General features: G+C 52.9%; 1 protein-coding gene across 1 annotated transcript in view; it reads right to left on the bottom strand.

The window, feature by feature from the left end:
- plxna3 (plexin A3) overlaps window positions 1–22716 on the bottom strand; it is a 132229-nt gene that overhangs the window by 85874 nt on the left and 23639 nt on the right. The window contains exons 2-6 of the mRNA XM_038722619.1: window positions 18430–18859; window positions 16875–17065; window positions 15014–15561; window positions 14402–14566; window positions 8638–8820 (exon numbers count right to left, since the gene is read on the bottom strand). Coding sequence (XP_038578547.1) covers window positions 8638–8820; window positions 14402–14566; window positions 15014–15561; window positions 16875–17065; window positions 18430–18752 — 1410 coding nt within the window. The 5' untranslated portion in view covers window positions 18753–18859. The remainder of the gene's footprint in view (window positions 1–8637; window positions 8821–14401; window positions 14567–15013; window positions 15562–16874; window positions 17066–18429; window positions 18860–22716) is intronic.

The raw sequence follows: 22716 nt of genomic DNA, 5'->3' as shown, positions 1-22716 counted from the left end.
TTAATAAGTGATTGAACAGTACTGACTGCATTTGCAAGGCTTCTGCTGTCTTTTTAAATCCTTTTCCATCTTTGTGAAGTTCCAATCCCTTGTTCCGCAGGTCTTTTGACAGTTCTTTTCAGTATCCAGCCTCCTCAGTGCATCCATGAGAGCTGACAAACTCACTGACTATTAATAAACAGACACTAATTGCAATGTAAAAAGCCACAGGTATGGGAAATGAACCTTTAATGACCATTTACTTTGTGTGTCTGTAACAAGGCCAAACATTCAAGGGGATGTAAACTTTTATTCTGATTGTTTAAAAAGCAGCTACGTAAAAAGAGACTTCTTCATATGATCACTATCCTTACATCAAAGAGTTATTTTGCATGAGTCATATTTTCAAAAAGGTATGCACACTTATGAGCACAACTGTATATATTATACTTTTGTACAAATAAAGTACTATATATATATATATATATATATATATATATATACACACACACACACACACACACACACACACAACATATTTATATAAAGTATAACATATATTTAAGATTGATTTTTTATCATATATGTATATATGCTAATGATAATTAATTATAAATAATTTTGGGACGGAGTTGTGTTTTGATAAGACGTAATATTCTGAGAATAAACTGATTCTTACTTCTGAATCATTAATAGCTGCAAGCATGTAGGCCTGGGCTGACTGTGAAAGGATCAGGCATGTTTGTCTTATTATAATAAGAAAAATATAATTATTAATATTATCATATGTAGCCATTTTGCTACAATTACGCTTCACACAACAGCTGTTTGCGACCTGACCTTTCTTTTCTCTGTGGGAGGGAAGAGTTTTGAAAAGTTGTGCGGCGCTGCGGGGAGCCCCCAGCCGCAGGACTGCATTGATCATGCGTAATATCCAGCCAGCCAGAACGATCACGAACCGTTTACGGCGCATCGGCCGAACTAGCGACACAACCCGTAGTACCAGAGAGGAAGTGGGGCGGGCCGGGGACAGGAGATCGCGGCGCGACCGGTCCGCTGCGGACGGTCGGTGATCGTTCCCTCTGGCTGGATGAAGTCTGACGCTCCGGATTTTATGCACGGATGAGAGAGAAACATAGAAATTAATGGCAATAAAGCAGCTGTCAATATTTTAGAAATATCACAAATCATGCTTTTAGGGGAGCTGATGTCTTATTAAGAGGAGTTCCCCCTGGCTCCCCCCTAGTTCGCACCCAGGGCCCGAGTCCCAGCAGCACTCAGGACCTGAAGCTCAGCTGCTTCCAACACAAAGCACCTGATTTATAACAACCGCCACTCATATCTTGGTAGATCAGCTGGCAGCTAGCATGGCGGCCTCTGTGAAGCTCTTTGAGTGGGCGGGGCTACACAAGTACAGTTTGCCATACAGAGCAGGAGCCAGGTTAGCCTAGCTTAGCATTAAGACTAGGGCTGAAACAATTCCTCGAGTATCACGATGACTTGGGATTTGTTTAACCCATCTACTTCTATACAGCGCTCTGTTTCACACATTACTGTCGCACAGCGAGCTGACGTCGTGGAGATGACGTGATTTGATGGCGCTGATTACAAAATGGAGGAGGAGAGAGAAAACAGCGAGGGAGGAAGGAGAGACAGACAGGAAGTGGCCAAAGGGACCATCTGAAGCTAACAGGAAACAGCAGCTCTGTACAGAACCAGCCCGTCTCAACAGAACCGGGTCTCATCACATCCGGTCCCCGGAGCGGACAGACCAAACATCATGGCTGCTAGCTGAGATGACGGCTGGCAAAGGTACGGCTCTTAGCTGGATATGTGGAAACGTGTTTGTTATTCGCAGCTGATCCTGGTACCGGGGGCGCCGAGCTAAAGGACTTCTGATCAGATTACTGGATGAAATAATCTGTAGAACACTTGATTACTAAAACAATCGATAGCTGCAGCAGGAAACAGCTAGCCTGGTTCTGTCCAAATCCCTTGGCAGCAGCTCTCAAGCTCACAGACCAACACGGTCATCTCGTGTAAAAACCAGCCCGTTACATCACATTTATTCATTTAGTTGACGCTTTTATCCAAAGCGACTTACAGCTGCTGTACATGTCAGAGGTCGCACGCCTCTGGAGCAACGAGGGGTTAAGTGTCTTGCTCAGGGACACGATGTCACGTGAACACTGGCCTCTCACACCAAAGGCATGTGTCTTATCCACTGATCCATCGCCTCCCTGTTTCAGGAGGTTTGTGCTGCAACCATTTCTGCACAAACAGCTAAAAGAGTTAAGAAAAGTTCATTCAGAACTCCTGAGTCTGTGTTTTAGTTAGCATTGGTAGCTTTAGCCGGCTAAGCCTACGGTGCGACACTGTTTGGTTTATTTTAAAGTCCCCTGTTACAAACCCATTCAGAACTCCCTTAAAGTTTTCTAAATCTCTCAGTTAATAAGCCTGTGGAGAATCTGCACTGAAACTCACTCTGTGTTGCTCGTTACCATTATTAGCTCCACCCGGCTAGTTTTTCATGTCACATTTTCCTTAGAGAATGAAGGCCTGGAAATAGCTGAGAGTTTTGAAGCTCTTCTTCTCCGTCATGCTTCACTGCACAGCGTTTGTGGAAAACTTACTGTAAAGCATTTTACACAGCAACAAGAGGAGGACTCCTGAGACTTTCGTCAGACTCGATGTGTCGGGTGCAAGTATGACACTTAAGTCTTAATTTCTCCTTAGCTAAGGAATTTCCTTAAGGCTGCTGCACAGAATCCCTTTAAACGTTCCCTTAGTTAAGGGAAAGCATTAAGGTGTTTGCTGCACTGACTGAATTTACAGTAGTAAAATTCTACTGTTACCATGGAGACTGCTTGCTTGTTGTTACAGAGTTGGAAAGAAAAGAAGAAAACCAGATTGGTCAGAGGAGGAAAATATCGTACTGCTGGAGGAATTCCATGAAAGAAAGCAGAGATTAAAAAGTAAATCTGATCTGCAAATAACAGCAAACAGAAAAGAACAAATGTGGGAGGAAATCGCTTCAAAAATTAGGAGATCCAAAAGACAACTTGTGCTGTGGCCAAAAAAAGAGATCACTGATCGTAAAAGGGAACCAGATAAAACTGGTGAGAATAACTTTATTTAGGCTACAGATCTAAACTAGACTGTGTTGCTAGCTAGCGATAAGTTTGACAGCCTTCTCGCTCTGCTCATCATTATATATCCACTGGATTCTAAAATTTCTTCTTTTATGGCAGAAAATTTGATTAATCCCTCCCCAGCAAGATACAATTTCAGCGACAGCCATAAACTCCACCGTGTTGTGGTTAAGATAAAGCCAGAGATCCCTTAAATTCTTTCCCTTAGTTTGGTTGCTGAGGTCTTTTGTGCAACAGCTTCCTTAAGTAGAAGACCAAGATACTTAAGTGAACATTTTAAGGAATCCTTAAGGAGAAGATATGAGGGTGTTTTGTGCAACCGAATGTATTTTAAGGAAAACTCAACTCAGACTTTAAGGAAAATCTTAACTCAAGGTTTTTTGTGCAGCTGGCCCCTGGCCCTCAGATGCCTGAGGGCCGGCTGCTCGCTGCAGGACTGTGGTTTACTGGTCAAGTCCCAGCTCTGTGTTTGAAGGAGCTGCAGTTAGATAAACCGTGTGTGGTCGCACAAACCACACGTCCCCGTGTGGCTCTCTACCAGAGCTGCTTCAGGTTTCAGGGCCACATCCACTTCCTGTTTGTTCCTCGCTCTGCACCAGAGTTAGAACTGGTTTAATATAACCAGCGTACCAACGTTTCCCCGCTCAGATTGTTCTGACCTTCGGAGGACAGGCGAGGTCACGGCAGTACTCTGACACTGTAGTGAGCTAAAGTGAAAACCGGCCGACACTGATTCATCTTTAAACGCTAACAGGCTCTGCAGTGCGGCGACCTCTGAAGCTAAATAAACTCTGCAGGAGTTTCACTTCATCTTGATTTCCTGGCGGCTTTTATCCAGCAGCAGGATGAAGACATGGCGAGCGGAGTAGAAAGGAATCAGACAAACCCCAGAGACGCAGCAGAGGACAGAAAGAAGACGGACAGAGAGGAAAACAGCCTGACAAACGGAGATAAAGTCAACAGAGAGTTTGAGTTACGACTTGTTGGTTTTCCTTCTGTCATAACAGAGAGCAAGCAGCAGAGCAGAGAGCTCCGTGTGAGAGGAATGTGGACCGTAGAGGCCTCTGAGGACGGTCCTGCAGCAGGACCAGCTGAACCACCGCACAGACAGACCTCCGCCGACTCCTCAAAGGACAAACTATTTATTTACCTACACTAAATACAGCTCCAGACTGGACTTAGCATAAAGACTGGAAGCAGGAGGAGACAGAAGCAGTTCAGCTCCGTCCAAATGTCAATCTGCTCACACCGAGCTTCTCTCCAACCCGACGAGACATTCTGAGTCTCAGAAACATCATCATGCTCTAAAGACTGATTTATACTTCTGCATCGAACCGACGGCTCAGCATACCCATAGCCTCGTACCCCAGTACACTTAGCCCCTTAGCCCCGTACACTTAGCCCCTTAGCCCCGTACACTTAGCCCCGTACCCCCGTACACTTAGCCCCTTAGCCCCGTACACTTAGCCCCGTACCCCCGTACACTTAGCCCCTTAGCCCCGTACACTTAGCCCCTTAGCCCCGTACCCCAGTACACTTAGCCCCGTACACTTAGCCCCGTACCCCCGTACACTTAGCCCCTTAGCCCCGTACACGTAGCCCCGTACCCCCGTACACTTAGCCCCTTAGCCCCGTACACTTAGCCCCTTAGCCCCGTACACTTAGCCCCGTACCCCCGTACACTTAGCCCCTTAGCCCCGTACACTTAGCCCCTTAGCCCCGTACCCCCGTACACTTAGCCCCTTAGCCCCGTACACGTACCCCCGTACACGTAGCCCCGTACCCCCGTACACGTAGCCCCTTAGCCCCGTACACGTAGCCCCGTACACATAGCCCCTTAGCCCCGTACCCCCGTACACGTAGCCCCTTAGCCCCGTACACGTAGCCCCATACACGTACCCCGTACACGTAGCCCCTTAGCCCCGTATACTTAGACCCGTACCCCCGTACACGTAGACCCGTACCCCCGTACCCCCGTACACGTAACCCCTTAGCCCCGTACACGTAGCCCCGTACCCCCGTACACGTAGCCCCGTACCCCCGCACACGTAGCCCCGTACCCCCGCACACGTAGCCCCGTACCCCCGCACACGTAGCCCCGTACCCCCGCACACGTAGCCCCGTACACGTAGCCCCTTAGCCCCGTACACGTAGCCCCGTACACGTAGCCCCATACACGTAGCCCCATACACGTAGCCCCTTAGCCCCGTACCCCCGTACACGTAGCCCCGTACACGTAGCCCCGTACACGTAGCCCCGTACACGTAGCCCCGTACACGTAGCCCCTTAGCCCCGTACCCCCGTACACGTAGCCCCTTAGCCCCGTATACTTAGACTCGTACCCCCGTACACGTAGCCCCGTACACGTACCCCCGTACCCGTAGCCCCGTAGCCCCGTAGCCCCGTACCCCCGTACACGTACCCCCGTACCCGTAGCCCCGTACCCCCGTACACGTACCCCCGTACACGAAGCCCCGTACACGAAGCCCCGTACACGTACCCCCGTACACGTACCCCCGTACACATACCCCCGTACCCGTAGCCCCGTACCCCTGTACACGAAGCCCCGCACCCCCGTACACGAAGCCCCGCACCCCCGTACACGAAGCCCCGCACCCCCGTACACGAAGCCCCGTACCCCCGTACCTGATAATCGAATCGTGAGACCAGTGAAGATGCAAACCTCTACTTCCTATAAAGGCCGTCGTCTGCAGCCGCAGGGAGACGTTAACCCTCTATCAGGAACTGAGCGAAACTTTCCAAGTAAATTAAAGATGTGCTGCTCTTCTTCTGCTGTATCAGTTTGAACAGTGTTGGACTAACCTCGTGTTTAGCTTCATTTAATTGTTCTGGAGGAGCAGAAGGAGAAGCAGGAGCAGGAGGAGGAGCAGGTTTCTTCACTAAACATAGAACAAGTGTTCTCAGCCAACACCTACAAACCAAACTCAGCCATTTCCACCGAGCTGGTCGCTACATACTGCACCTCCAGCTACCCCCCCCCCCTCCCTCCCTCCCTCCCTCCCCTCTCTCTCCCTCTCTCTCCCCCCCCCTCCCTCCCTCTCTCACTTTCTCTCCCTCCCTCCCTCCCTCCCTCTCTCTTGCTTTCTCTCCCTCCCTCCCTCTCTCCCTCCCTCCCTCCCTCTCTCTTGCTTTCTCTCCCTCCCTCCCACCCTCTCTCACTTTCTCTCCCTCCCTCCCTCCCTCCCTCTCTCTTGCTTTCTCTCCCTCCCTCCCTCTCTCCCTCCCTCCCTCCCTCTCTCTTGCTTTCTCTCCCTCCCTCCCACCCTCTCTCTCTTGCTTTCTCTCCCTCCCTCCCTCCCTCTCTCTCTTGCTTTCTCTCCCTCCCTCCCTCCCTCTCTCGCTTTCTCTCCCTCCCTCCCTCCCTCTCTTGCTTTCTCTCCCTCCCTCCCTCCCTCTCTCGCTTTCTCTCCCTCCCTCCCTCCCTCTCTCGCTTTCTCTCCCTCCCTCCCTCCCTCTCTTGCTTTCTCTCCCTCCCTCCCTCCCTCTCTTGCTTTCTCTCCCTCCCTCCCTCCCTCTCTCGCTTTCTCTCCCTCCCTCCCTCTCTCTTGCTTTCTCTCCCTCCCTCCCTCTCTCTTGCTTTCTCTCCCTCCCTCCCTCTCTCTTGCTTTCTCTCCCTCCCTCCCTCTCTCTTGCTTTCACTCTCTCCCTCCCTCTCGGCTTTCAGAGGAGTATCTCCCCCTCTGGATGAATATTGAAGCAGCAGCTGTGTGGGAGGAGAGGTGAGCGAGGTGACCGCCGTGAGGATTCGTTCACTTCCCCCGGCCTCCATTTCTCCTGCTCAGCCCATTAAAATGCAGCGCTCCCTCGCTCGGCTGCAGACAGAGACGATGGCCGCTGATGAACGTTTCCTTCTGTCCAACACAACAAGACCATGTTCGCGGAGCGTCAACCGGGGTTTTTCCTGCATAGAGAAATTTTTGGCGCCCCCCAAAGAGGTTTTAGCGAGCGCCAAAATGATCCGAATTGAAAAAAAGCATCTCAAATATTCTCTGAATGCGTTTTAATTGCCATTTATCAAAGAACTTCTGAGCGAGCAGAACATCAACGTAAATATGACGTCTTCAGCAGACGCCTCCTCTCATCAGCTGCTGTGTTTACACCTGCAGCAGCGCCTGAACACTCGCACTAATGACTTCCTGTTATTTCTCACAATATAAAAGCCGTTTGTGCAGGAATGTGCCGGTGTTCACCGCTACTGTCCCTTTTACATTTTAGTCTTTGGCGTACCGGCCTTGGTCCTCTCCAGATCAGGTTCTCTGGGCTCCATGTGACGCTCAGTTGTTCCCGTTCTGTCCTGCCTGCAGATCTCCGCAGGGAGATCGGGAGCCTTTCATGCATCAAGCTCGTCAGTCACTTGTCATGAACCGACCAATCGCAGCCTGTAGGAGGCGGGACATTCAAAAAGGTTGATGCACCACAGCAAAGTTTAGAAATGTTGAACTGGTTGTTGTTTATTACTGACGAGTTAGTAAACAAGACTGACCAGCATGCGGAGCGTTTTTCTTGCACGATAACGACTGAAGAAACCCACAAAATGAAACTGCTGAAACTGATCACATCCCAAAGTTCTTAGTGGATATTTTACTTTCAAATGTTTGCTTGAGAGGAAAAGTCAGGAAGTCATCAAAATAGTCAGGAATCCCCGCTTGAGAATATCTGCTGGGAGATTCTCACTCTAAACCAAAGAAGTGATTGGACGAACCGCCCAGCAGGTGGATCGATCGTTCAGCACAGGAGTCCCTGCGTCTCTGAGCAAAGATGATTAAAAATCATTAAGATGAAAAGCCTTAGCGTCCTCCGCACGGTGCAGAGAGGACGGACTCGGTCTTTACAGAGACAGAAAACAGACTCTGCTGCTAAGTGGGACATTTTTCAGCCTGAACCCTCTCTGATCTCTGCTGTCTGTCAGCCTCCAACTCAAACCCTGGAAACCGTCCGGCTGCCTTTCTGTGTTATGGAAGCAAAACAAAGCGGCCTTATTTTCAGCTGCAGATATCAGAGGCGGGGCCTTTTCAGATCCCTGCTGCTGCTGCTGATCATCACGGTCAGACCGATTACAGAACATGTGTCTCTGAACACGGAGCAGGATGTGAGTGCTGTACACGAGTAAATGCAAGTACACAGAGATCTAGGGAGCGCTGCTGAGCACCAACTCCGACACAGCGCGTCCACGAGTTTAAACTTCACTCCCACCGACCGATATTCAAACAAACAGAAGCAGTCCGTTTGTTTCAAGATGGCCGACAGGAAACATCTCGACCATCAGACGCAAAGCGCCTGCAGTGACTTTAAACATCAATCATTTCTTCTCATCTCTCTGCTCCGTGAATGAAAATAGCAGAAAGCAGTCAAAGAGCCGACAGCGTTCACGCAGCCATTTTCTCTCCGCAGCTCTCGTCTCAGCCCAACACCTTCGCTCCTTCTTCATCCCTCAGGATCATCAACATCCACCATCCATCATCCATCAGCCATCCCACCATCCTACCTTCTTCAGCTGCCCGCTGCGCGTTCCCACGAACACCACCGTGTGTTCTCCGTAGGTGTACGCCGCCACGGCGCCCATGCCCTCCGTGCGGTCCTCGTACAGCGGGTTTCCCTCGATGACCCTCAGACCTCCAAGCGGCTGGTTCAACACCAGACCACAGAAATCATCTCCGATCTGCTTCGGCTGTGGAGGAGAGAGGGGAGGGAGAGAGGGGAGGGAGAGGGGGGAGAGGAGGGAGGGAGGGGAGACAGAGGGGAGGGAGAGAGCAGGGGGGGAGGAGAGAGGAGGGAGGAGAGAGGGGAGAGGAGGGAGGGAGGGGAGACAGGGGGGGGGGAGAGAGCAGGGGGGGAGGAGAGAGGAGGGAGGGGAGGGAGATGGGGGAGAGGAGGGAGGGAGGGGAGACAGAGGGGAGGGAGAGAGCAGGGGGGGAGGAGAGAGGAGGGAGGAGAGAGGGGAGGGAGAGGGGGGAGACAGAGGGGAGGGAGAGAGCAGGGGGGGAGGAGAGAGGAGGGAGGAGAGAGGGGAGGGAGGAGAGAGGGGAGGGAGGAGAGAGGGAGGGGAGACAGAGGGGAGGGAGAGAGCAGGGGGGGAGGAGAGAGGAGGGGGGGAGGAGAGAGGAGGGGGGGGAGGGAGAGGGGGGAGAGGAGGGAGGGAGGGGAGACAGAGGGGAGGGAGAGAGCAGGGAGGGGAGGGAGAGGAGGGAGAGGGGGGAGGGAGGGACAGGGAGGGAGGGGGAGAGGAGGGAGGGAGGGGAGACAGAGGGGAGGGAGAGAGCAGGGGCGGAGGAGAGAGGAGGGAGGAGAGGGGGGAGGAGAGAGGAGGGAGGAGAGGGGGGAGGGTGAGGGGGGAGAGGAGGGAGGGAGGGGAGGGAGAGGGGAGGGAGAGAGCAGGGGGGGGAGAGGAGAGAGAGAGAGGGGGGAGAGGAGGGAGGGGGGGAGACAGAGGGGAGGGAGAGAGCAGGGGGGGAGGAGAGAGGAGGGAGGAGAGAGGGAGAGGAGGAGAGAGAGGAGGGGAGGGAGAGGAGGGAGAGGAGAGAGGGGAGGGAGAGGGGGGAGAGGAGGGAGGGAGGGGAGACAGAGGGGAGGGAGAGAGCAGGGGGGGAGGAGAGAGGGAGGAGGAGAGAGGGGAGAGGAGGGAGGGAGGGGAGACAGAGGGGGGGGAGAGAGCAGGGGGGGAGGAGAGAGGAGGGAGGGGAGGGAGATGGGGGAGAGGAGGGAGGGAGGGGAGACAGAGGGGAGGGAGAGAGCAGGGGGGGGAGGAGAGAGGAGGAGGAGAGAGGGGAGGGAGAGGGGGGAGACAGAGGGGAGGGAGAGAGCAGGGGGGGAGGAGAGAGGAGGGAGGAGAGAGGGGAGGGAGGAGAGAGGGGAGGGAGGAGAGAGGGAGGGGAGACAGAGGGGAGGGAGAGAGCAGGGGGGGAGGAGAGAGGAGGGGGGGGAGGGAGAGGGGGGAGAGGAGGGAGGGAGGGGAGACAGAGGGGAGGGAGAGAGCAGGGAGGGGAGGGAGAGGAGGGAGAGGGGGGAGGGAGGGACAGGGAGGGGGGGGAGAGGAGGGAGGGAGGGGAGACAGAGGGGAGGGAGAGAGCAGGGGCGGAGGAGAGAGGAGGGAGGAGAGGGGGGAGGAGAGAGGAGGGAGGAGAGGGGGGAGGGTGAGGGGGGAGAGGAGGGAGGGAGGGGAGACAGAGGGGAGGGAGAGAGCAGGGGGGGAGGAGAGAGGAGAGAGAGGGGGGAGAGGAGGGAGGGAGGGGAGACAGAGGGGAGGGAGAGAGCAGGGGGGGAGGAGAGAGGAGGGGGGGGAGGAGAGAGGAGGGAGGGGGGGGAGGAGAGAGGAGGGAGGGGAGGGAAGACGAGGGGAGGGAGAGAGCGGGGGGGGGGGGAGAGAGGAGGGAGGGAGGAGAGAGGGGAGGGAGGAGAGAGGGGAGGGAGGGGAGGGAGAAGAGGGAGAGGGGGGAGAGGGGGGAGGGAGGGACAGGGAGGAGAGAGGAGGGAGGGAGGGGAGGGAGAGAGCAGGGGGGGAGGAGGAGAGAGGAGGGAGGAGAGAGGGGAGGGAGGAGAGAGGGAGGGGGGAGGAGAGGGGAGGGAGAGAGCAGGGGGGGAGGAGAGAGGAGGGGGGAGGAGAGAGGAGGGAGGGGAGGGAGAGGGGGGAGAGGAGGGAGGGAGGGGAGACAGAGGGGAGGGAGAGAACAGGGAGGGGAGGGGGGAGGGAGGGGAGGGAGAGGAGGGAGAGGAGGGAGGGAGGGACAGGGAGGGAGGGGGAGAGGAGGGAGGGAGGGGAGACAGAGGGGAGGGAGAGAGCAGGGGCGGAGGAGAGAGGAGGGAGGAGAGGGGGGAGGAGAGAGGAGGGAGGAGAGAGGGGAGGGTGAGGGGGGAGAGGAGGGAGGGAGGGGAGACAGAGGGGAGGGAGAGAGCAGGGGGGGAGGAGAGAGGAGGGAGGAGAGAGGGGAGGGAGAGGGGGGAGAGGAGGGAGGGAGGGGAGACAGAGGGGAGGGAGAGAGCAGGGGGGGAGGAGAGAGGAGGGAGGGGAGGGAAGACAGAGGGGAGGGAGAGAGCGGGGGGGGGGAGAGAGGAGGGAGGAGAGAGGGGAGGGAGAAGAGGGGGGAGGGAGGGGAGGGAGAAGAGGGAGAGGGGGGAGAGGGGGGAGGGAGGGACAGGGAGGAGAGAGGAGGGAGGGAGGGGAGGGAGAGGGGAGGGAGAGAGCGGGGGGGAGGGAGGAGGGGGGGGGGGATCAATAAAAGGAGATATCAACTTCAAAATCCCAATAATCTAATTTCTGAAGGCTGATGTGGTGACTGAAGTAACACGATTTATTTCTATAGATACACATGCAGTATTTATACGCTGTAATATACACTCTGGTACACAGTATATATATCTATAAGAGAGAGGATCAGCCTCTGGAATAAACTGTCAACATTCAAGTTAAATCATTGAGGAGAAAAACGAGATCAGTGATTGGTCGTTTCACGTTTCTGTCTGGCTGCTGATTGGTCGACTGAACGTGCTGCTGGGGTCTTCAAAGTTGCCAAATCCAGCAGCTGATTATCAAATGTTGTGTTAACACGTTTAACATCATTGAGAAATCAGACATCTGTGGGCAGAGGCAGCTCACTGTGATAGGCTGCTACACCTGTCAATCAGCCACACGCCCCTGTGCCTTAAATATCTCAACGTGAGAAAATGTCCACAGACTCAGAACATAACAGCCTTCTATCAAGAAAAGTGACCGGACAACGATTTCTTTTGTACCAAGTGATGTGCTCACGAAGCTGCTGGGGCCCGGTGCGCGAAGCTGCTGGGGCCCGGTGCGCGAAGCTGCTGGGGCCCGGTGCGCGAAGCTGCTGGGGCCCGGTGCGCGAAGCTGCTGGGGCCCGATGCGCGAAGCTGCTGGGGCCCGGTGCGCGAAGCTGCTGGGGCCTGGTGCGCGGCTCATCACTGTTCGGGTCAGTGTCTCCAGCCGGCAGCTTGATGTGTTTGTTTTTCTCGGGACGTACTGATCAATATGACATCTGAGTCTTTAATTACCAGAAGATTAATTGTGTCTCTGACACATTTAACGAGCGGCAGACACCAAATCTGATCCCCACACCGAAGGACCTGACTCACAATATAAAGCTGATCAGCTTCAATGATTGATCTGATCCGAGTGGAAGTCTGACTGGAGTCTCTGCTGGACTACAGAGGAGTTACAGAGCGGAGACTCTTCACTCTCAGAGGATCTTTGGTCTGAGTTAACAGCTGATCTGACGCTCGTCATCTGAAAGTGACGTCTCTATTTGTGGCGGCTGGAAATGGTAAGATGTTTTGTTCCCAGTGTAACGAGCCGTGTTACTGTAATATTATTACAGTAATATTATTACAGTAACTAATCCAAGTTGGGCTGCGTTACCAGGACACCACTTGTTTTGTTGCGCTGCAGATCAGGGACAGTTCAAGTCCAGAAGCCGGACCCGGACATAGTTTACATTTATTACATTCAGCTGACGCTTTAGATAAAAGCGACTTACAGCTGCTACACATGTCAGAGGTCGCACGCCTCTGGAGCCACAAGGGACACATTGGTGGATGGGTCACAGTGGGGGATTGAACCCAGGTCTCTCACACCAAAGGCATGTATCTTATCCACTGCCCCATCACCACCCCAGTAACATCACTAATTGTTTTTAATACCCCGTACAGTTCCTGAGTAACACTGGTAACAGGAGGTCTGTTCATCAGCGGTCACATGTTCTGGTTCCTCATCGTCAGTAAAGTGGAACCGCTCAGGTGAGCTACACGTGATGAAGCTGAGACCTGAAACATGTGACGCACTCACACTCGACCCGGGTGTTACAGACAGACAGACAGGCAGGCGGTCAGACGGACTGCTGGTGGCGCTTTATGGAAAACGAGACACACTCACACTCCCTGCTGTTTATGATGACAGAAGGAGGTCAGATATGGACACTGGCCCCGCCTCCTCTGTCTTTGCCCCCAACACACACGCGCTACAGTACCCCCCCCCCCCCCACACACACACACACACGCTACAGTACCACACACACACGCACGCTACAGTACCACACACACACGCACGCTACAGTACCACACACACACGCACACACACACGCACACACACACTCTACAGTAACACACACACACACACACACTCTACAGTACCACACACACACACACACGCTACAGTACCACACACACACACACGCGCTACAGTACCCCCCCCCCCACACACACGCGCTACAGTACACACACACACACACACACGCGCTACAGTACCCCCCCACACACACACACGCTACAGTACCACACACACACACACGCTACAGTACCACACACACACACACACACGCGCTACAGTACCCCCCCCCCCACACACACGCGCTACAGTACCACACACACACACACACACACACACACACGCGCTACAGTACCCCCCCCCCACACACACACACGCTACAGTACCACACACACACACACACACACACACACACTCCAGCATGGTCATCAGCTCGTATTTCGTCAGCGTGTGGCTGATTGGCTGTGATTGGTTGGTTAGTTGGTTGGTCCTCTCCCTACCCCCCTTCCCCTTCGCGGGCCTCTGGACTTGTCTCCTGGCGGGTTTCCCTGCTCCGTTGCCGTGGTTACCACTGAAGGCGATCGCCGCCATGAATAAGAAACACTCCCCACCGACCTGAAGTAACCCCACCACAGACCTGCTGCATTACACGGGTCTGATTCATCAAGAAACTTCATCAGAGCGTGCACAGGGACACCGGCGTCCCCGTTAGGACCGGGTTTTCTGCTGCTCCCCTGAGGGCGGCGTCACAACTGACGAGCACCTCCGGCCGTGTTTGCTAACAGGCTTCTGGTTAGAAGCTCAACATGAGGACGCCTTCCTGACGGCGTGCTGTCAGACCAGCCACCATGGTGTCATTCTCACTAAGGCTCTGATCACCTCAAACACAGCAGCAACTATCAGTCAATTAACTGCTCAGCTGTCAGCTACTCAATTCATCGACAACTGTTTTGATAATCGATAAATTGAATTCTTGTTTTAAAGATTCCAGATTCTCAAACGCTGACAGAGGAGATTCAGAGACAGCTGAACATCTTTGGGTTGGCGACAAAACAAGATGTTTGAGGATATTTCTGGACCTAACGCATCATTAACCGAGAAGCTGCTCGTTTGTTTACAGTCAGGAGACTAGGGCTGCAACTGAGGACAGGTTCCTGGGGTTCTGGTTCTGGTCCGTGATGCTCGGGGTGAGACTCACCGTGTGGATGCAGGGCAGCTCCTTGTTCAGTAACCACGGTAAGGAGAGGCGGCCCTCGCCTCGGTAACAGGAGCGGATCCTCTCCCTCATGGCCAGGTTGATGTCGTGGAGCGTGAACAGACACAGGACCGTCTCTCTGGGGGGGTTCGAGCGGTTCTTCTGACCCTGAAACACAGAGAGGCCGCAGGAAGTAGTATTATTATTATTCACGTCTGAACAAATCAGTCGATCATTTATGTCAGCTGTATGTCTGTCTGCGTGTAGCACCTTGTCACCAAAGCAAATTCCTTGTATGTTTAAAACACTACTTGGCAATAAAGCTCCTTCTGATTCTGATCCTGATCAATGACAGACAGAGAAAAGTAATTTTTTAAATACTAAAAATGTTATTAGAAAGAATTAAAGAGGGAAAAATAAAAAGCCTAACATGGGGAAGAAAAGAAAAAGGAAATAAAACATCAGGTACAAGAAAAATCTCATAAAACGACGAAAATATAAAAGAAAAACAAAGAAAGAACAAATTATCAAAATAAAATAGTACAGAAAACTAAAGAAATGAAAGACCAGCTGACAGACTTCCAATCAGAACGAAGGACGCCGAAGGTAGTTCACCTGTGAGAAGACGACGAACAGGACGTCGTCGTCCTCGGACAGGCCGAGGGCGTGGGCCAGCCGCCGCCCTGGTTTCTGTTTGTAGGCGGCCTGCACCAGCCGGTACTCCACCCCGTCTTTGGTGCAGCCCAGAGGAAACTCCACATACGAGTAGAACTCGGTGTCGTTGGAACACATCCGGACGATCTTAGAGGTGAAGAACTTCTCCCCGCCGGCGTCCATCTGCGTCAGCTGCGTGTCCAGCTGCAGAGTCAGGAAGTAGACGTACGTGCGGCTGGAGAAACCGTAGACATAGTAGATGTCAAAGGCCGGGTAGAGGGACAGCGTGTCTGACGGGATCTTGATCTGCGAGGAGACAAACTCGTCCTGGTAGACCAGCGAGAACATGTTGACGCTCTCCTCGTCCGCCACCAGCTTCCTGCTGGACAGCGTGGGGAAGTACTCAGACTTCCCGTCGATAGCGGCGCCGATGAACAGGCGGCTCCCTCCCTTCACGGGCTTCTTTCTCTTAGGGTCGGCCGTCCAGTCGTCCTCACCGACAACCACACCTGGAGAGGAAGGACAGATTCATGACACCTTCTTTTCACACAGATGTGCTTTCTACCTGCAGATGATTGACAGGTCTCTCCTTCAATATGACCATCCGAATTAACCAATCAGGAACCTAGAACCCTTTTCAACTGACGAAACATAATTTCAGCTGTGGTTGTGTCTCTGGTTCTCAGATCACTTTGGGACGAGTTCCTGGAACTAACCGTGATACCAAGCAGGAACCTCCCGGTCTGAAGAGCCTTAAACCTGCATCCTCTCTAGCAGCCAGCAGGGGGCAACTCCACCGGCTGCAGAAAGAAGTGTGACTGTATAGAAGTCCGCTACTAGCCAAAACACAGTTAGCATGTGTCCGGTTATGCTAGTTAAAAATAACTAGCATGCCTACTGTTATATTTGGTGTTTGTAGCTAACCGCTACAAGACCGCTAATCAAGACTTCAAGCCAAAGACTGAAGGCAGGGGGAAACGGTTAGCTTAGAAACAACCATCCTGATTTACCAGTTAATAAAGAGAGCTAGCTTAATGCCACTGTGGCCAACCAAGAGTTAACATGCTAGTAGATTAGCTTGCTAGCAGAAGTACCAACCTGGGGAAGACATCCAAGAATTTAGTTAGCGTTCATGACCATCTCAGGAATTACCACTAGCCTTGGCTAGCAGTTACGTTTTGCTACCTTCCTGGGAATTAACCGAGCAGCAAACTCAAAAACTTCAAAAATAAACCCCCAGGAAGAAGTGCTGTCTCTTTGGTTACAAGAAACAAAAGTTTCACGAAGACAAACCTTTGCTTTTACCACCGACATAAAGTTCTGTGTATTTGCATGTTGTGACTGTTTCATCCAGATAAAAACATCTGTAGACTTATATTCATCGATAGTCATTTTATGGCCGACGATCACTTTTTGCCAAGACACCGGCTAGCAACGCAGGGTAGCATATAGCCTTCTTAGCCTCTTTAGCATTAAGCTAGGTGGGCATGGTTTCAGCAACGAAGCGCCTCAGCTCCGCCCACACCCCGCCTCTTTGCCCATTTGTGGTTATCCGGGAGTGACGCGCTGCCAGGATGGCGACAGCCTGCCACGCCTGCTTTGAGTTTTAAAACCGCTCTTCAGAAACCTACGGGTGACATCACAGACACTACGTCCATTTTTATACAGGCTATGGCGTTAACGTTAGCTTGGTTAGCAGTTAGCGCTTTGGTGGAAGATTTCTGTTGCTAAGCATGCTGCTGTGGAGGCTTGGTCTGTCCCAAATAATCTCTCTCTTAATTGTCTACCTGTTCAAGTATATCTGACCCCGTCCCCATATTACCTGCCATCCCATCAGCCTCTCTGGCTCCAGAGAGGTAGTGTTCTTTGCGATGATGCGGCTCTCCCAGTTTGAAGAGATCCTCCAGTCTGAGGAACTGACACACGCCCTGCCATATCGAGCCGCACGCCACCAGTCTGTTCCCAGTATAATCCACCAGTAATAGCTTGTTCACGTTATCCAACGAGTCCAGCCTGAGGGCAGGGACACAGGTGAGCAGACAGACAGGTGACCTGGCTACTAACCTTCCAGACAGGTGTGCGTGTTCAGGTGCGGACAGACAGGTGTGGACAGACAGGTGCGGACAGACAGGTGTGCGTGTTCAGGTGCGGACAGACAGGTGTGCGGACAGACAGGTGTGCGTGTTCAGGTGCGGGCAGACAGGTGCGGACAGACAGGTGTGGACAGACAGGTGTGCGTGTTCAGGTGCGGACAGACAGGTGTGCGTGTTCAGGTGCGGATAGACAGGTGCGGACAGACAGACGTGCGTGTTCAGGTGCGGACAGACAGACGTGCGTGTTCAGGTGCGGACAGACAGGTGCGGACAGACAGACGTGCGTGTTCAGGTGCGGACAGACAGGTGTGCGTGTTCAGGTGCGGACAGACAGGTGTGCGTGTTCAGGTGCGGACAGACAGGTGTGGACAGACAGGTGCGGACAGACAGGTGTGCGTGTTCAGGTGCGGACAGACAGACGTGCGTGTTCAGGTGCGGACAGACAGGTGTGGACAGACAGGTGTGCGTGTTCAGGTGCGGACAGACAGGTGTGCGTGTTCAGGTGCGGACAGACAGACGTGCGTGTTCAGGTGCGGACAGACAGGTGTGGACAGACAGACGTGCGTGTTCAGGTGCGGACAGACAGGTGTGGACAGACAGGTGTGCGTGTTCAGGTGCGGACAGACAGGTGTGCGTGTTCAGGTGCGGACAGACAGGTGTGCGTGTTCAGGTGCGGACAGACAAGTGTGGACAGACAGGTGTGCGTGTTCAGGTGCGGACAGACAGGTGTGGAGAGACAGACGTACGTGTTCAGGTGCGGACAGACAGGTGTGGACAGACAGGTGTGCGTGTTCAGGTGCGGACAGACAAGTGTGGACAGACAGGTGTGCGTGTTCAGGTGCGGACAGACAAGTGTGGACAGACAGGTGTGCGTGTTCAGGTGCGGACAGACAGGTGTGGAGAGACAGACGTACGTGTTCAGGTGCGGACAGACAGGTGTGGACAGACAGGTGTGCGTGTTCAGGTGTGGACAGACAGGTGTGCGTGTTCAGGTGTGGACAGACAGGTGTGCGTGTTCAGGTGTGGACAGACAGGTGTGGGCAGACAGGTGTGCGTGTTCAGGTGTGGACAGACAGGTGTGCGTGTTCAGGTGCGGACAGACAGGTGTGGACAGACAGGTGTGGACAGACAGGTGTGCGTGTTCAGGTGCGGACAGACAGGTGTGGAGAGACAGGTGTGCGTGTTCAGGTGCGGACAGACAGGTGTGCGTGTTCAGGTGTGGACAGACAGGTGTGCGTGTTCAGGTGTGGACAGACAGGTGTGCGTGTTCAGGTGTGGACAGACCTGTGAGCGCAGGCCCTGACGCTAGGTGGAGGGTAACACTTGGCATTGTCCTCCACAGGTCCGGTCATGTGACTCCTCAGCTCCGTCAGATTGGCCGATAGCTTCAGCACTCTGTTGACAGCGCCTACGAACACCTCACCTGTCCTCCGGTGGACGGTCAGGTGGGTGAGCGAGGTGTCGAACGCTCTGTACGCCGCCCTGCTCGACGCCACGGAGGGAGGGGGAGGAACAGCTGGGGCAGAGAGGAGGGGGGAGAAGAGGAGGAGGAGGGAGAGGAGAAGGAAGAGGAGGAGAGGAGAGGAGGAGGAGGAGGATGGGAGCATGGTGGACAGAGAGAGGAGGAGAGGATGGAGGGATGGAGGAGGAGAGGAGGGGAGGAGAGAAGAGTTGGCTGCAGGTCTGATGAAGAGTCAGCTTCAATGGGGCATGACTGGGGGGGGGGGGGGGGGGGGGAGAGAGGGGGAGGGGGGAGAGAGGGGGAGGTTAGTGCATCTTTCTTAAATTGTCTGATAAAATATTGACTCGTCCATCTACAGAAGCCTGTCAGGGACATTCACACATTGTCTTTACACCATATGGCCAAAAGTAAGTGGACAGCGGCGTCACCGCCCGTCACCACATTCACAGCGGCTCACAGAGCAAACATGACGTCACATGGTCTGACGGGTAACTCAGTGATTGGACTCGCGTCCTGGTCTGCCCGCTGGAGTCAAACACGTTTCTGCTCCTTCACCTCTGTCTGACACTAATGATTATTTTCGTTGTGGACCTTTTAATTATTTATTCGATTAGTCACAATTATTTTTGCCCCCCCCCAAACCCAACGCTAATTAAACCATTTTACTAATGAATATCTTTCAAGTGAATCAGTGATGTCCAACACACAGCCCAACGAGCTAACGTTACCGTTAAGTGAACGAGGTTTACTATTCATTTATACGTTTTCAATTCGCCATCAACTTTTACAAAACTGCCAATATTCAAATTCTACGCAGACGATTTCTCACCTTAAAACTTTTCAAAAGTGTATTTAGTGATGAAACAGCGTGCACAACTTGTAAAAACACAAAAGCCGTTCTGCCGTTCGCCTCTTTCTCCGTTGCTTTCCGCTTCTCATGCGAAAGCTTCTTCTTCGTGAGCAGTCTCACAGTCAGGCAGTGGAGGCGTCGACGATTTTTTCATGATCACCGTCGTCGATTACGTGGACTAATCGTTGCAGCGCTACGTCTGACGAGGAGCTTAAACGCTGGCATCATTAAAAAAAAAGCTCCAGCACACACAGAGGATTCGTCCGACAGCAGCCAGTGTCTGAGTTATTGATCTGTTTCCGTCTGCCTCCTCCATGATTCTCTCAGAGCTTCAGCAGCTCCAGTAACACTGAGCTGGATGGAAACTTCACTCTCACGCTGGCGGCCATTTCTGCTCTGTTTACGTTTGACTGACAGCTCTGATCACAACACACTTTGTAACCGTTTCCCCTAAAACTCCCCGAAACGCCACTCCACACTAAAACCAGAACCCAAGTCACCGTGGGAACGACCCTCACCTCACATCAGACACACTGATCAGCAGGAGAACGTGAGAGAGTGAACGCGGACGTCAGACTTTTATTTCCCGTCTCATTTCTGACATTACTGGATTATCTGAGAGTTCTGCCGTCAGACACCAGCTTTAGTTTGATCTGCAGCACCATCACAGTATATTCTAACCTGTTCTGAAACAGGAACGCCTGCTGGTAAACGTGCACGTGTAAAGGTGGCTACACGTTGCGATGATTGGTCGGCTTGGTAGCACCATTTCTTCTGAGCCAACAGGAAGCGATCTGAAGCCAGGTTCGCCGCAGTGAGGCTGTGCGATGAATCGAATTTCAATCAGGATTTTGATTTTGGCTTCTAACAATTATAAAAATAAGTTAACAGAAGCCGCACGCTGTTCATCCAGGCCGCTGCATGTGTCGTTCAGCTCGAGCCAAGATGAGATTAAAACACCATAATATTCTTTGTGGGGTTCATTAATGGTGATAAATGATTCAAAGTAAATATTTTATGAACGTTTAGAGTCATCAGTATTGGATTCCACTTTGATCAACTTGATCAGCTGAGTGTCTGAAAAGGACCGAGATGTCAAAGCACAGATGTTCGAGGCAACCTGCCCAGATTTACTTCCACCTCTCAGCACTTATGAGCGTGACGTCCCGCCAGGTCCACGCAGAACTCAGCACAACACCTGATTTATACTTTTCTCGCCGTCACTTTGATTAACTGCATCTCCCGACGGAACGCCGCCATTATTTAAACACCCAGTCAAGTTAGCGAAGGGCTAAACAGGAAGTTAGCCGGCTCACCGCCAGCTAGCATAGCGCCCTATCGGCCAAACTTGAGGCTTCAAAACGGCAGTCCACAAACCAACGGGTGACGTCACCATGACTACGCCCACTTCTTATATAGTCGGTGGGAAACTCACACAGACAACAAACTGCCCTATGAAATGTTCGCTGCAGCAGAGCGACCCAGAAACTCCTGAAGTCTCATTCATGTTGCTGCACGCGTGCGTCCTGCCACACGTTCCTCTGCAAACAAATGGAAACACAGCGTTCACGTCCCTGCTGAGTACGTTACTGCATCACAACTCAGCTCATTTCAACACGTGTCGACAAAGTGACGGTTCCAGCAGATTCAGCTCTGAAATCCCCCAATGGGAAGAGAATCTGCGATCGACAGCGTCCTCGCTGTGATTTACATCCAGCAGACAGGAAGTGTCCGAGTGGCGGTCCAGGCTTCATGAAGCCACGTGAAGAAGGACCTGACGAACCGTCCACCCGCTCAGATGAACTCTTCTCGTGTCAAACGCATTTCCAGCCACGTCGATCAGCAGCAGCCTGATGACAGTAATATGGGATATGAGAGTGGCGTGGATCAGCTCGACGCCGGCTGACTGCGTCTAATGAGACAGCAGAAGAAGAGGGAGAGTCACAGACAGAAGAAACAAGGTTTTTACTCCGGTGGCAGAGAAAGGACAGAAAGGCGAGTCCAACAATTAACCCTGTGACACACTCAGAAACACACACACACACACTCACACACTCAGAAACACACACACACACACAGACACACACTCAGAAACACACACACACACACTCAGAAACACAAACACACACTCACACACTCAGAAACACACAAACACACACTCACACACTCAGAAACACACACACACACACTCACACACTCAGAAACACACAACACACACTCACACACTCAGAAACACACACACACACTCACACACTCAGAAACACACACACACACACTCACACACTCAGAAACACACAAACACACACACACACACTCAGTAACACACAAACACACACACACTCAGTAACGCACACACACGCACACACACAAACACACACTCAGTAACGCACACTCAGTAACGCACACACAACACACACACACACTCAGAAACACACACACACTCAGTAACGCACACACACACACTCAGAAACACACACACTCAGTAACGCACACACACACACACTCAGAAACACACACACACTCAGTAACGCACACTCAGTAACGCACACACACACACACACACACACACACTCAGAAACACACACACTCAGAAACACACACTCAGAAACACAGAGAGGCGGTGAAAGATCAGCACATTAGCTAATTAGCCTGCTGAGCTGAGGGGGAGCCCGGAGAGGGGAGGTCGACAGATGGACCGGAGAGAGAGAGAGAGACAGCTGGGCAGACAGATAGAGTTTCTCTAACTGGACTACGGTTTCCCTGGACCATCCATCACCCTGCTGAACCTGACCGTCTCTCTGTGTGCGCGCACGCTAACCAGTGTTAACATTAAACCCTTGGACTGTCTGTAACGCTAACTGCTAAAACAAGCTAACGCTGCGTTCATGTTGTATCAGGTCCACCTTCCTCAGCACGCCACCCAGCTCCTGGTCCAGGCCATGGTTACCCCTCTGCCCTCCTGGCGGGTCTTCCAGCTTTTGTGGTGTAACCACTACTCATGGTTCAGAGCCCAGCAGCCCGTCTGGTTTCTGATCAGCCCAAAAGGACTCATGTCCCTCCATCACTCAGGGACCTCCACTGGCTCCCTGAGGCCTCCAGAATCTAATCCAAGTCCCTGATGCTGCATCCAGAGCTCCTCCTGGGTCTGCACCATCTACCTAAACTCCATAATCCAAGCCTACGTTCCTTCTGGGCCACTGCGCTCCTCCAACGAACGCCGCCTGGCTCTGCCTCCCTTCACACAAAGCGACCTCAGTCC

The sequence above is a fragment of the Micropterus salmoides genome, unplaced genomic scaffold (genome assembly GCF_014851395.1).
Source record: "Micropterus salmoides isolate LMB-PRFRI ecotype aquatic unplaced genomic scaffold, ASM1485139v1 Ms_hic_scaffold_16, whole genome shotgun sequence".
NCBI lineage: Eukaryota > Metazoa > Chordata > Actinopteri > Centrarchiformes > Centrarchidae > Micropterus > Micropterus salmoides.
The sequence above is the reverse complement of the archived record's forward strand: the minus strand, read 5'-3'. Positions and strand labels throughout refer to the sequence as shown.